The sequence below is a fragment of the Argopecten irradians genome, chromosome 6 (genome assembly GCF_041381155.1).
Source record: "Argopecten irradians isolate NY chromosome 6, Ai_NY, whole genome shotgun sequence".
NCBI classification, from domain to species: domain Eukaryota; kingdom Metazoa; phylum Mollusca; class Bivalvia; order Pectinida; family Pectinidae; genus Argopecten; species Argopecten irradians.
This window is the reverse complement of record NC_091139.1, coordinates 14,820,228-14,834,677: the sequence shown is the minus strand read 5'-3', so window position 1 is coordinate 14,834,677 and position 14,450 is coordinate 14,820,228. Positions and strand designations below refer to the sequence as shown.

At 35.5% G+C, this 14,450-nt stretch overlaps 2 protein-coding genes across 4 annotated transcripts in view; both read right to left on the bottom strand.

The window, feature by feature from the left end:
* Positions 1-252: 252 nt before the first annotated feature.
* LOC138325095 (uncharacterized) lies at positions 253-8,092 on the bottom strand. Its single transcript, XM_069270508.1, has 3 exons — positions 7,474-8,092; positions 2,062-2,262; positions 253-844 (listed from the first exon to the last, which is right to left on the bottom strand). The coding sequence occupies exons 1-3, from the start codon at positions 7,934-7,936 to the stop codon at positions 267-269; spliced, it is 1,242 nt and encodes a 413-aa protein (XP_069126609.1). The 5' UTR covers positions 7,937-8,092; the 3' UTR covers positions 253-266.
* A 1,258-nt stretch (positions 8,093-9,350) lies between these two features.
* The window catches only part of LOC138325096 (scavenger receptor cysteine-rich domain superfamily protein-like), a 56,033-nt gene continuing 50,933 nt past the window's right edge, over positions 9,351-14,450 (bottom strand). The window contains exons 19-21 of one of the 3 annotated variants that reach the window (XM_069270511.1): positions 14,207-14,382; positions 13,862-13,988; positions 11,425-11,557 (exon numbers count right to left, since the gene is read on the bottom strand). In XM_069270511.1, coding sequence (XP_069126612.1) covers positions 13,890-13,988; positions 14,207-14,382 — 275 coding nt within the window. In that variant the 3' untranslated portion in view covers positions 11,425-11,557; positions 13,862-13,889. Of the gene's footprint in view, positions 11,558-13,601; positions 13,989-14,206; positions 14,383-14,450 lie in introns of those variants that run through there. The other 2 variants (XM_069270509.1, XM_069270510.1) reach the window with 2 other exon arrangements.

Sequence of the window (14,450 nt, the reverse complement as noted above, 5' to 3'; positions counted from 1 at the left end):
ATAATCCATGCAGAACACTATGACAAGTATTGAATTAAACAAAATATTGACAGACAAAGAATGTACAACAGGACGGTCGAATGGACGACAGACGCTGCCTCATGACATATATTAAACTCTGAGCTAAAAAACCCTAAACAAACAGAAAATAAAACTTGCTTACCAATACCTTTTTTTACAGAAACAACTTCACCTCCTCTTGCTGCAGTGTTATTACTGAATACATTTCAGAAAAAAAAATTAAACAGAAGGTAAGTTTTCATTCTTTATAAATCAACTTTTTCTTTCAAACGATCTGCCACAGGACCTATAATGAGAGGAAACTTGTTGGTTTTTTCAAATCTCTGTTCCGCACTTCTAACTTTTCCTAGTCTTAGCTGATTTTGATATACAGAAAGTTTTGACTTCACTTTTGAAAAGAAACTTGCTTTTTCTGGTTTCAAAATGTCTGCAAGACCACTACACAAAAATCTATAATTAACTACCAACCAAGCACTCACAACCGCAACAATACTTATATTTGAGTCTGGTGTCAGTAAGGATATACGATTGCTTTCCAAAAGAACATCATGCTCAGAATCGTAAAAATAGAAAACCATTTCTGTGTCTAAAATTCCAATACAAGGGAACATGTAATGATTGCTCTCAGGATGTTTCTGTTTTTGAAGGAAAGAAAACACAATTGTTTCAGCTATAAGCTGGGGATTTTTTTGCAGACACTTTCCTCCTTTTTTCACCTCGACTGGAGACTTTACACCTTGAGATTCTGCTTCCTTGGGAGACTGAATAGCAAGATCATTCTTGACAATAATGTCTAAGTTCCCATGCCATACTTGATCATTTCCTGAAAGAGAAAATTAATGTGATACTTCAACTCATTCATCCCCGAAATTTCATATATAACAGATTGGTCTAGTCATGGATTTAGAAGAGCCTTTTGGTTTGGTTTGTTTAGTTTTACGTCCTATTAACAGCCAGGGTCATGTAAGGACGTGCCAGGTTTGTTGGTGGAGGAAAGCCGGAGTACCCGGAGAAAAACCACCGGCCAGCGGTCAGTACCTGGCAACTGCCCCACATGGGATTCGAACCCGCATCTCAGAGGTGGAGGGCTTGTGGTAATATGTCGGGACATCTTAACCACTCGGCCACCGCGGCCCCATTTAGAAGAGTCTAAAATGTGTCTTGAGGGGTGAATGAGTTATATAATTTAATATACATTTTTGCAACTTCAAGTTATATATAATCAAATGCAATATGTACCATTATGATAAAGATAAAAAGGGGAAGTAACTGGGTAAGCCATCTAAATCAAAATGCCAAATGACAGGATAAATAAATACAAAATGAAATCATCAAATTTACTACAGATTTTAAATGTTGATAAATTAGTCTTTTGCGGTTTAATTGTTAACAAGGTATTAAGAATTTTTAATAAGCCAAATAAATTACTATCTTTACCTATAGTGATAACTAACCCACAAGTATATATACACTAAAGACCACCTTCTTAGGTAATTCTGGGCTTTTTTTCCAACATGATTTGGGGCCGAAAACCGGCCCTATTCCCTATGGCAAAACCTCTAAATTTTCCCCAATTTAAGCCTTAAATTTCCCAAAATCAATTTTTTTTGAAAACTATCCAAAATATTACATGAACTTAGTTTGTTAAGACTTTAAATGTTTGTGAATTGGCTTCAGAAAAGTACATAAAATACATTGGAAATAAAAAAAATCTTATTTGTTATGCTTTATTTCATATTTCATAATTTTTCCCAAATCCTGGTTTTGTCGCACATTTTCCCAAATTCAAAGTCATAGGCCCCATTCACAAAGCAGTGAGAAAAAGCCCTGTTATTAGATCTCTTTCTATTGGTACCAAATATCCTATTTCAACACATTCTTAGTCTGTGTATAAACTTAATAAAGATCACTTGGTTAGTTAGACTTTTCTTCTTTGTCAGATAGGTGGTTTTATACACAAGTCTGGCTGAGTTTCTTGGTTAACTAAGATGACTTTTTAGCCTTATATTCTAAGTTACTATCTTTAGGACGCAAACTTACCAACACTAGTGTCGCCAAAGCTCCCTGTCACTTTGCACATAGGTGATAAGCATGGACAGCTATCTCCTTTCTGTTTGCCTTGAATGTCCATAAGGAAATCAGGTGTTGAAGACAGCTTCCCAAATAAATGGTTTGCAAGTACTATATTTATTTCTGTCTGATCTTCTAGTTTATCCAAGTTCTGCAATGGATCAGTTTCACCTGAAAAAGATATGTGGGAAATTAAAGTAGTCCTTCAATAACAATCCTTTATTTTGTGAGAAATCTGCCATACTAACTACATTGATGTAATTACAAGAGGCCAAATAGGCCTGAATCAGACATCTTGTACAATTGAGTGTAAGCTAACCTGTAATAAGAATTGATCATTATGCTAATTGTTTTTTAAATTAATGTCATATCATTTTGTGAGAACAGTGTACAAATTGATGATACATAACAGTCTATACCTTTCCAAAAGTACAGATACAAATTCAATGGGGACAACCTACGTCACCGGAAGTGATATCGGGCACACAAAAACAATGAAAAAACGCCCGCTTCAAGATGAAAATCGGCTGAAATTATGACATAAAAGCAATGCATCTTCTAAACCTATCGTGCGTCAAAGACAGTGTATTGTTAGAGACTCTATGAAGCTATTAAATATCGTCAAACTAGCTCAGATTATGCAAACACCTCGACACAATTTTTTCAGACAGCAGGGATATCGGTCACATTTTATTCACTAAAACGTTATAAATTGCAAATAAATAAATTTTGCTGCCACAAAACTGTCCCGTTTACTAATATGTAATATCTGACTGTTGAAAGAAAATATTTCATTCATTATATCTGCTAGTGGAGAATCATATACGGTGCTTAATTAGAAATTATGAAAGTGATATCGGTCACACTTAGAACTTTAGGGGTAACGGTCACATCCAAAGTTACGAAAACTGTGGATAAGACGCCAAAATACTTTTATTGAATTTATCTGATCTTGAAAGACGACTTTTTAACCCCCTATCAGCAAATGATTAACGAGCTATTGAAATCGCTTTTCGTCTATTGCTCATCATCCGTCCGTCTTTTTTTCCACAGCGTGGCTATTGGTCACATTTTATTCACCGAAAATATGTCATGTGTGTCTTTTTTTAACCTTACTGTTATTTACTGATATAAAATACCTTATATTTCAAGTAGTAGCTATCGTTCATTTTATCCGCTACAAAAGTGGCATACCTGTATAACCTAGTTGGTGGTTTGTTGTTTTTAAAAAGGATGTCGTTCACAGGGTAACGGTCACATCCAAAGATTTTGAAATGGTTTGTCGCTTCGTAAAGATTGCTGAAATATTGCAGCGTTGTTTTCCCTAAAAAATCATTCAGGTAAAGAGGAAATACTACCGAGATACATGATACATCATTAACTATTATCGTAACTATTTTTGCTGAATACTTATTCGTACACTGTATATTGTTTCGTTTTTGTCTATACATGTATTTGTACACACCCCTTGTTCTTGCATTGTCTTTGCGTGGAATGTTTGCTGAAGCAAAGTAGAACTGAGGCAACCCTTACCAAGCAGACAAATTACATCTCCATGGAGTACCATTGTACTATTTTGAAGTACGTTACTGTGTTAAAGTAATTATAATTTAAAAACTTCGCAGTGACAATATACAAGAAACTACATAAAACTTAAAGATGTAAAGGCATCCGATGTAAACAAAAGGAAAAGCACACTGATCTATAAGCTACAGAAATACGTGAATACATGATACACAGGATCACTGAGGGTTTTTAGCTGATAGCGTTAGTACAGTTCTACATGTCAGTTCACTTATAATTTCTCCACACAATAATGATTGAAAAGGTACTTAGAATATAACTTAACAACAATAGCACAAATGATCATATGCAAACAAGTTATAAAAGCAAATCAGTTGATAACATGCAAGAGGGCCAAGAGATATCGTGACGTTTACCATTGGATTTACAAATCGGTCAATTTAACATGTTGGTCCAATATCTTTAGCGCTTCATGTTGAATTAACAGATGTCCAGTTGGCATTCATACTCCCCTAATTGTCAACTGAATGCAATTTAATGAATATATTTTCATTTGATAACACTTATATGATAACATCCCAAGATATTTGTATCTATAAAGAAAAAAATCAATATCGTCAAGGACGAAACAGCCATTTTCTTTGATCGATGGCACAAAACTTATGACATCACATAAAATTAAGCGGATAGCAGATCATGCATCCCTGAATGTCAAATGCGCTTGGTAAGTATACATATTAGGGTTGCAGTGAAAAAGTAAATATATGTATATGAATGCTATAAAGCACCGTGGTAGTCAAATAATTTCAAGATAACCAAATATTCATTATTTTGTAATCTTATCTGTCTCAAAAAATGAGCATTAATAAATACAATCCTATGTTAAAAATGATTATCAAAATGTCTATATCGAACAAGATATTTGATAATTGTATGTCTACATGGTAACGAACTTCAAGTTGTCGACTACCGCGTTTTCCAATTGGTGCATTATGCACAACAAGAGTAAAGAGAGAGATACATGTAGTACTTATAAAATTCCAGAAAGGTTCATTAAGTATGAAGCTCACATGTTTAATTTGATAAACAGCAACAAGTCCATCTATTAGAATCAAGAAAGATGACTTTCTAAACATGAAATTTGAAAAAGATCCTTAATACTCTCTGGCAAATACATGTAACGGTATCGAAATAAATCGATTTCGGATTGATTCCGAAATATATTATACATAACTGGATCTAATGAAACCCTTCCAGTATTTCAGGGAAATAACAGAAATAAAAGACGGACGGATGACGAGCCATGGGGGGAGGCTATTTTTATAGCTCGCCAACCATTTGCTGATGGTGGGTTTAAAAGATCAATTCAATAAAAGTATTTTGACGGGGTATCCATTGGAGTTGGATGAATGCGTAAATAACGACTACATGTACAATGCTGTAATATTCAGTTTTCGCAACTTTGGATGTGACCGTTACCCCTAAAGTTCTAAGTGTGACCGATATCACTTTCATAATTTCTAATTAAGAACCGTCTATGTTTCTCCACAAGCAGATATAATGAATGAAATATTTTCTTTCAACAGTCAGATATTACATATTAGTAAACGGGACGGTTTTGTGACAGCAAAATTTATTTATTTACAACTTTTAACGTTTTATTGAATAAAATGTGACCGATATCCCTGCACTCGAAAAATATTGTGTCGAGGTGTTTGCATTATCTGAGCTAGTTTGACAATATTTAATAGCTCCATAGAATCTCTAACAATACACTGTCTTTGACGCACGATAGGTTTAGAAGATGCATTGCTTTTATGTCATAATTTCAGCCGATTTTCATCTTGAAGCGGGCGTTTTTTCATTGTTTTTGTGTGCCCGATATCACTTCCGGTGACGTAGGTTGTCCCCATTGAAATTGTAACTCTGAAATAGGCATAGATGGTATGTTTGTATAGCAGAGATTTGAATTGGTGGCCACCGCATAGCATTTTTGAAAGTTTGTCAAATTTTACTATATATATATATACATGTATTGTCTTGAATGAGAAATATATTTGAGGTTCACATAGTCCAGATTATTCTGATGTTCAACCAACTTTTTATACATGTACATGTTGGTCTAGATATCAATGAATACATTTTTTTAGTCTGAATTATTATGATGTTCAAATGGACAAATAATTATTCAGACTAAAAATTTGGATAAATGGTGTTATCATTTGGATCTTATTTAGGGACTGATATATGACATACCAAAATCTGCAAGGTAGTAGGGTACAATGTATGTCATTCTGATCCATCAGAGTTACTTCCCTTTCTTTCACTTTCTCAGTGTCAGTCTAGTACTGACAGAGAAATGAAGGGTATTGGCCCTTGAAACCAGACGAGAATAATGTGCTACTAGCAGAGATTGAACCTGCAGCTTCGCAGACTTACAATGTACTGGTCCGCCGTTCTACCAACTGAACAGCTAAAGGGAAACTACTCTAGCAAGAGCCCTTTAGCATGAAGCTATAGCTAGAAGACGACTGTATCATTATGTACAATTAAAACCTACTACACTTTGAGAGATTAGAATGGGTGGTGTTGGGGTTTATTCTCCTCAAAAGGTGCCGGACAGCTACACATGTCTGTATGCATACATGTACACATTTGCATGTGCAATGTACAGGGCCGTTTTCGATTATACGGTTTGACTGGTTGGACCTAGCTGTTCGTTTATTAATATAAAACGGACCTGGTGATTTTACATTGTTTTCAGACGAGCCTTGACAAAGCCATCACAGGCCTGTATCAAAAACTGCAGGTCCGCCAGGATTTATACTTGAAATAATGACTTTAACCAACGGTCGAACCGGTTGTTCCGAATAAACGAAAACGGCCCAGGTATATGGGTCTCAATAGCGGTGTTATAGCAGAAACCATATAATCTTCTGACTGACTGAAATTCAGAAGTCAGTCAGAAGGCAACGCATTGTAAATATCTTTTCCGCTAGATATCTGTACAACAGTACAAATTGTAGCTAAGATATCAATATATAGCTGCTATGACGTAGCTTTGAATGGCAGACTGACAGATGATAGTCGTCAAACCTGGTAGGACTATATGGACATTGATTGAATACTGCTGACAAAGGTAACACAATGGACATTTGTCCATGGTGTTATGCGATTGAAAAGTTTAGTATAGTTCTTGATCATCATATTAATGACATTCATTAGAGATTTAGAATGGACTAGGTAGACAAAATAGTATGATAGTAGAGTTTCAAATATATCTAATGTTACGAAAGGCGTAAAAATAACAAACCCAGTACTGTTTTTCTTTGTCATTGTCTGTAGTGTCACCCTTGTTTGTCCATGTTTCCTAACGTGGACGTACCCAAAAATGTGGTTACACTTTTGAGAAATTCGTTCAAATGTTGCGATACCTAACGACGGAAGATTTCCTGACAGATTTTTCGTTGTCAGAACGATTCCGTTCCAATGCCCGTGTCAGAAAAGTCTCGCGCTCCAATATGGCCTGTTCTCCATGTTCCAAAAGGGCTGGTCCTAATTATTTGAATTCATACTCAGGAAACGTTCAAACAATGTTTAATTGATTAATGCACCGTATCGGTCATTAAAATTTGCCACCATTTTAACTGCAATTTGTTTTTTGGGTTCGGACTTATCTTTCCCATGCAATTTAGTCCGTTGGCGCCACGTCGTCGTTCCCCAGATTTTTTAACAAGTGCATTATTTGATATTTGTTAACTAGAGTCTCACTGGGTGAGGCATAAAGGGTATTTATTCGTTCTACTGTTACTGTCCAAACACATCCAAATTATTTTCTGTTTAATGCTTGTGATTTACCTTTTTCCTCTGAATTCTTTAGGAAGTGCAAAAGCTTTGACAAAACGATTCTTTCTTTTTTGCTCCTTGGAATCTCTTCACTTTTGACATAGTTGATAAGAATATCAATTCCCATTTCAAACAATTCGGCCAACAGATACCGCTTTTCTTGTCGACTGACACTACAATACGCGTCACAAAACGCATACGGCTCTTCGCCATTACAGTTGTCAATCGACAGAGTAGTGATGCTTACTGGACCGATTCCCAGAAAATGTAATGGTGGTCCAGTGTCTAAAAACGATGTCATTATAGCCGAAAACAGCCTATTTCTAAGATCGACAGGAAAATCTGAAAATATGGTACATTGGCCTTCAGAACAACGCTCGCTAACACAGTGACAGGTTCTGCTAAGTATCCCGGTGGACGGTGGTTCATGTTCACGATCGTCACTGCGTTTCCTCTTGTTCATATTAGACGCCATTTTAATTTGTAATGCGAGCTTTATACGGACCCCGGATTCACAGCTAGACACAAAAACTGTAACGGATCGGATCAGAACGGAAGTTGAGGCCAGCTTACTACAAAATTGAACGAAAACACTAACTGATCCGGATCCGGATACGTTAAAATGTTGTTAAAATATACTCAAAATGGATTTCGTTTTTGAAAATACACATACTATTTTCATTGAAATATTTCCATTTTATATGCTTTGATGTGCATTGTGCATATTTATATACATGTACAGCAAAACAAGGTAAAATGCACTTCTTTGTAATCCTTATTCGATATCAGTTTCTCTTTATTTTCTTAATCTGATATCAAGGATTTGTAAGTTATTTGTCACTCGATCGGGGTTTTGGACAAATAGGTCGCACAGCTTTTGTGTTTGTGCACTGACCGTGACGTTGGGAGATGACTGATTTGCTCCGATATCCGCCGGGGCGCATATACTTTGGTAGCTGCGGGTGCAATGCTTATCGTCTTACTTTCTGAAGTGGGCCGTCATTTCATGAGCTGTCATATGTTTTTAAGGAAAAATGTAAGACAATTCTTCTAAATTTTAGAGCTGTCCTTTAAAGATGCTCCACCACTGACAAATGGTATTTTTTCTCTATTGAAAACATGAGCAGAGGATTAAGTATTTTTCTTCATTTGCAAAAGTTACTTACTTTACACTATTACCACCATTGAAAAGTTTGAGCATCTAATTTTACTTCAAGATAAAAATATCAAAATTAATTAATTGCATCCCGAAAAAAATCCCTGGTACTATGTCTTATATGGAATCAAGTAATGATTGCGCATGCACCAAAAGAAAAATAAATTATTTTATATTATTTCTGTGTGTGAATTAGACATATACCCACACGATTAAACACCAATTATTGTTAAAATGATGAGTATCGTTTATGCTCTGTCGGCGGTGGAGCATCTTTAAGCAAGTACTAAACGTTGTGAAATTTAATAAATTCTACATTGGTGTTTCTTTTGACTCGATAAGACAAGTATTTGCTGAGAAAACTGGGTTTTATTCCCGGTTCATAAGCGTCTCGCGTGTTTAGTAGTGTAAAGAGACAGTGACGAATCCTCCTTGCTGATGTTACAGGGCGAGCTAGAGTAGTGTGCCGCCAGCCGGGCTCGAACCCGCGACCCCGGATTTACTAGTCCGCCGCGCGCTCTACCGACTGAAATTAAATTCCCTCGAGCGCGAAGCTAGAAGGCGACCGTACTGTGCACAATTAAAACCTGCTACACTGATATCAATACAAGATATTATGTGAATCATTATCAGAAATGTTCCAAATCCAAGATTAAGAAAACTGAAAAACAAACTAATCTCCATAAATGGATAACTTTACTTCAGAAACTTAGAGAATGATCATATAAGATATCAGAAATAATATTGGTAATTATTGATAAACTCCCGTTTAGTTAATATGGTTACCAAAATATCACGTGTCAAGGTCAAATGTCCATGGTGTTCCCATACAGTAGGTCCTACTTAAATGCACGGTGTCCCATAAATCATAATTTCATACTTTGTAAAACAGTGATTTTGGTCATGTAATGCCCCAATTCTCAACAACTCAAATTCTGTGTGAGTATTACCAGAAGTACAAAAAATAATCCCTATCACCAGAAAATATTGTGCAATGCATTATTTAGGTATTATAAAACAAGAACAAATCTTCAATGCTAGTGTTGAAATGTTGCTCATATATCAAGGATATCGTCGTTTTGACCACATTTTTCAAAAATGCGTCTTTTTTTGAAAATCGTTGCTAAGATTATCTAGATTTGTTTGTTAAGCAGTTAGTTAATCAAAGTATGAAATGTATGATTGCAGGCATTTTGGAGATAAAATCCTGGTGATTTACGTGATGTAGTAAGGAAAAATTGTAACATAATTTATGGGACACCATGTACTATAATATCCTGATTTAAACTATATTAGTGTAATAAATAGCTGTTCAGTAAGTCCAATTACATGTAATAGCTCATAATAATTATATTATTTTAATACTCCGTAATCAACTGACAAAGAATATATCTCATCATATATGCCAGTCAACATTGCTGCTCACAAAATATTACATACTGTTATAGCATACAGGTATTTTTCATTTCATTATATATATATATTTTTTTTCGAGGCGAAAATTTGAATTTAATATTTTAATAATTTAGAGGCCCATTACCTTTCCGAAACGGCTTTTACTTTTTAAAATGGGACCATAAAATGATATCGATAATTTTGTAGAGTCGCAAAAATTTCTATCTTACCGTTAATACTACTCTTATCATCATCTTCTGAAAAATCTTATTAAAATAAATAAAATGTATATTTTCATAACGCGGGTCGTCTTATTTTTCCCGCCGTCGTCCTAAATACCGCACGGTAGTAGACTATCATTGCGCAAGACGTCAAATCTCTACAGTTATCATATATTACGCAGGAAATCTTAAATATATTTGGTATTGTTACCACATCTTAGATCATCGATATGCATTTTCTTATGTTATTAATGTTTTTTAAAAACCATTTTAAATTTTGCTTCAGAAAGGTAGTGGGCCTTTAAAAACTTTTTGTTTGTTAAAATGCTCTATGTTTCGTCTGAAACTTATCATTTTGCAATATTTTTGACCTGGTAACACTATAGATATTGATTGAATACCACTGACAAATTGACATTTGTCCATGGTGTTACCTAATTGAAATGTTTTGTATGGTTCTTGTTCATCATAATAGCATTCATGAGAGATTTAGAACGGACTAGGTAGACACAACAATACTATGACATCAAAGAATTTCAAATATATCTACTGTTAAAAAGGAGTAAAAAAGCTTCTTTGTCCTTGTCTGCGGTGTTACCATATTTGTCCATAGTGTTACCAACCGTGCGTTTCAACGTTACACCGGACCCAGTCACGCTCGATTTGATCTTAACTATGACACATAGACAGGAGGCTCGATCACACAGCTGCGAAATCTTGATATATTATAGGACTACATTGCGGAAAAGCCTATAATTTTGTAACCATTTACCGTCACACTGTCATAATAGTCAATATCGGTGATAGGTTCCGGAATGGATCTCATCGCTACTCCTCTGAAAACATTAACTTGCTATGAGCGTTATGAGAAATGCATCGCACACTTGACAAATTGTATAAAAAACGAGATGGGATATCGTTATAAGCGAATACTTATATTCGTCTGATCGTTTACCATGGAATTTCTGTCACATATGATAGGCACTTGACATTATTATACAACAAGGATGTTTTCCCTTCGAAAGCTTGGATATCGTATCTATTGTTCATATCGTATCTTCCAAGACTACTCTAGGTCAATTCTCTGACAAAGGTATGATAATTTCTTCCGACAATGGACATCAATAAGTTTGCCACGTCCATCTGCTGCTCCGCAATCTGCAGTGTACTTGATTGGTTTGTATTCATTACTATAATCGTTGAGTAATACATAAGTCCAGTAGGAAGTATCCAGATCGGCCCCGTTAAGCCATACCCATGATCCCTCGGTTTCTTGGTCGCTGATACCTAACCATAACCATGCTTCTTTTTCGTAAGTAGTTCCCTGTGAACATGAAGTTAAAATCACCATCGCTTTTCATAAAAAGTGAATGCATTGCTCACAATATTTAGTTTGACCAAAACCACAATTTGATGGCGACGTGTCCTGTTCAGTTATGTTATTAGCCCATGCATGCTATTGATAACGCATCCGCAAAGTAGAACATCAGTTTACAATAAATTAGATTTCTACCACAATAGACAATGTTATTCAACTCTCAGGGTATCAAATAATTAATGCAGCTGTTGAATAACAATATGTTTTACCACACGTGGTATAAACTCTGTACGCATTCTGATTGGCTGACACGATGAACTTTGACCGAACCGTCATCATTTATCAACATCATCAAGATAGTCGAGCGACGTCATGCTATGTTGGGATCGCCGCTTGACGTCAAAACTGCTGTTGGAAAGCGTACAGTATGTGACGTGGTCGTTGTGAAAATGGTTCCACATGAGAAGAATTCGATATCAATGGACTCTTCATCAAAAAAGACATTTGAATATTAATTAGTGCCTTTTAGCTAATGTACATCTTATTTGTGGAAACACACGTTACCACATCCTTGTCGTATTTCTATCGCCTAAAAGCGGATATAAATTGTGGTAGAAACAGGTCACACGACTCGTGGTTGTTTGGATATGGTATTGCTGTGTGGAGGCAGCAACATCGTTCCATTTAAAAATTTAACAAAATACTTTCAATCTGTTTCATCTTATCTAAAACAACTTTTGTGTGTGGGTTGTTGTGTATGTAGTTGTACGAATATGATGAGTTTACATTATATGGTCAAAGGGAGATAATCTTCACTCTAATTGTACGAGTTGGTCGAAGATCTTCATAAGAAAAGGAGAATGTGTTTTTGTTGTGAAGGGTCAAGACATGTAGAGCGAGTTCCCCAATCCAACCTCACATCCATGACACAACTGTAGATTGGTAAAAGGCTTCAAGTACTTCAAGATCGTTTATTCGGAATACCTATATATATAGCTAGCTTTGTATTGAAGATCAAAAGGTGCATGAGAGGCGGGAACAAAAGAGTCAAATTAAAATTCAGATTAAAAAAAAAACTTCTCAAGATCTTATTTTACTTATATCAATACCTGGATGGAAATCCCGTGTTTTGATCGCGATCAAATCTAGTTTATTATTATTATTGGTGTTGTTGTTCTTGTCTCTTAATTATTTTGCACTATAATGCACCTATAAATAGTACTAAAATAGTTGCATATATATGTACATATACTCAACTAGTTGTCACATCACTTATATTATTCTTTGTACAAATCATGCCATGTCAAATATTGTATATGTATTACATGTATGTTATTCTATTTATGTAATCTTCAAAATGGAGGAAATAAAGAGAATAAATCGTAACAAAACTAAACCAAATTTCTATCCCGTCGTATCAGAGTAATGTATCAGCTGTGATCTGTAAACAAACTGTCTTTTACTGCCGCCAAATTTCTCAGTTTAAACTTAAACATTACAGATTAAAATATAGAACGAATATACGTACCCGACCTACTATACTTTTCGGCCGGGTACGAATTGGTCCCTATGTGTCGTAGTGGAGCACTGCCTCCGAAAATCACTCGGGCACAGTTTTCTATACTTTTTGTCGGTTTTCGATTATCTTATGCGTATACATGCATTTACATATTATTTTTGTCCAAACCAAACATAACTACCATTCTTTATATCTACCGACCGCTCACAAGACGTCAAATTCACAATTTGTGGACTTGCCGTATAAATTCCCTTCAGAAAGACCTTCATATGTATTTTGTAAAAAAAATAATGCCTCGATGAGAATTTAATATTTTATGTGGTTCAGTTATATTGCCGAGTAGTTAAGCAATATCAAACAAGTGCGATATAATGCAAACAGACGTTTTATAATGGTTTGCATAATCATTACTTTGCTCCATTAGCAGTAATAGGCACCAATTGTAGCTCTAAAGACGACATCATTTTCTGTCCAAAAGTCTTTTGAGCTACAATATTGCAGCTAATTAAAATATTGAAAGGTAATTCCTATCAATGTAAATGGTGTATATATAAGGTCGTGGAGCATCCTCGATACTCCAGGGGTTCCGATCACTTACGATCTCTACACCCCTGGACTATCTCATAGTAAAAATGAAGGCAGCTCAGGTGAACAGATCTGAACCAACCACAGACCAGCAAAGATTACCTTTGAAGACTACAGCGAGAGCGACGCCCAACTTCAAAGCCACACAGTCAACCACAGTGTACCGTTATACGGCTCTTTTGATGTACATCAAAGGACTAAATTACCTGTTTTATTCTGTTGCCTCCAGTTTTTCTACGAGATAGTCCAGGGGTGTAGAGATCGTAAGTGATCGGAACCCCTGGAGTATCGAGGATGGTCGTGGAGATAAACTGTCGAGAATTTACAAACGTTCTGAAAATATATTACACGGAAAGTAAGTTGGTGTACGAATTCTGTTTTAAGAAATACACACTCTAGTGATTGACATTTGTGTTATGCTTTCTCGAGGAATGCATTCGTGCAACATTTTTTTCTTCAAAAGATGGTAATGAACTACGTATATTTATCCATAAATTTGATAACAATGAAGTATGTTTGACAAAGTTTGACAAATAATTCATTTATCTTACGTCCATATTTCCATAATTGATGAACGCCTGGTATTTTTTAGCATCATCTAAAATGGCTAGCCGGCCATGGTCTTGTTCACATTGTGTTTTTGCGTTGTCCCAGGTCGATCTATTATTGTGTATCTTCACACATAAAGGTCCATCCTCCATCCATATATAGCCCCTTAGATGACAACCTACAATTTGACAAGTCGTAATTATATTGTCTCACAATATTTGATTCAGTAGTCTTATCTCACACATA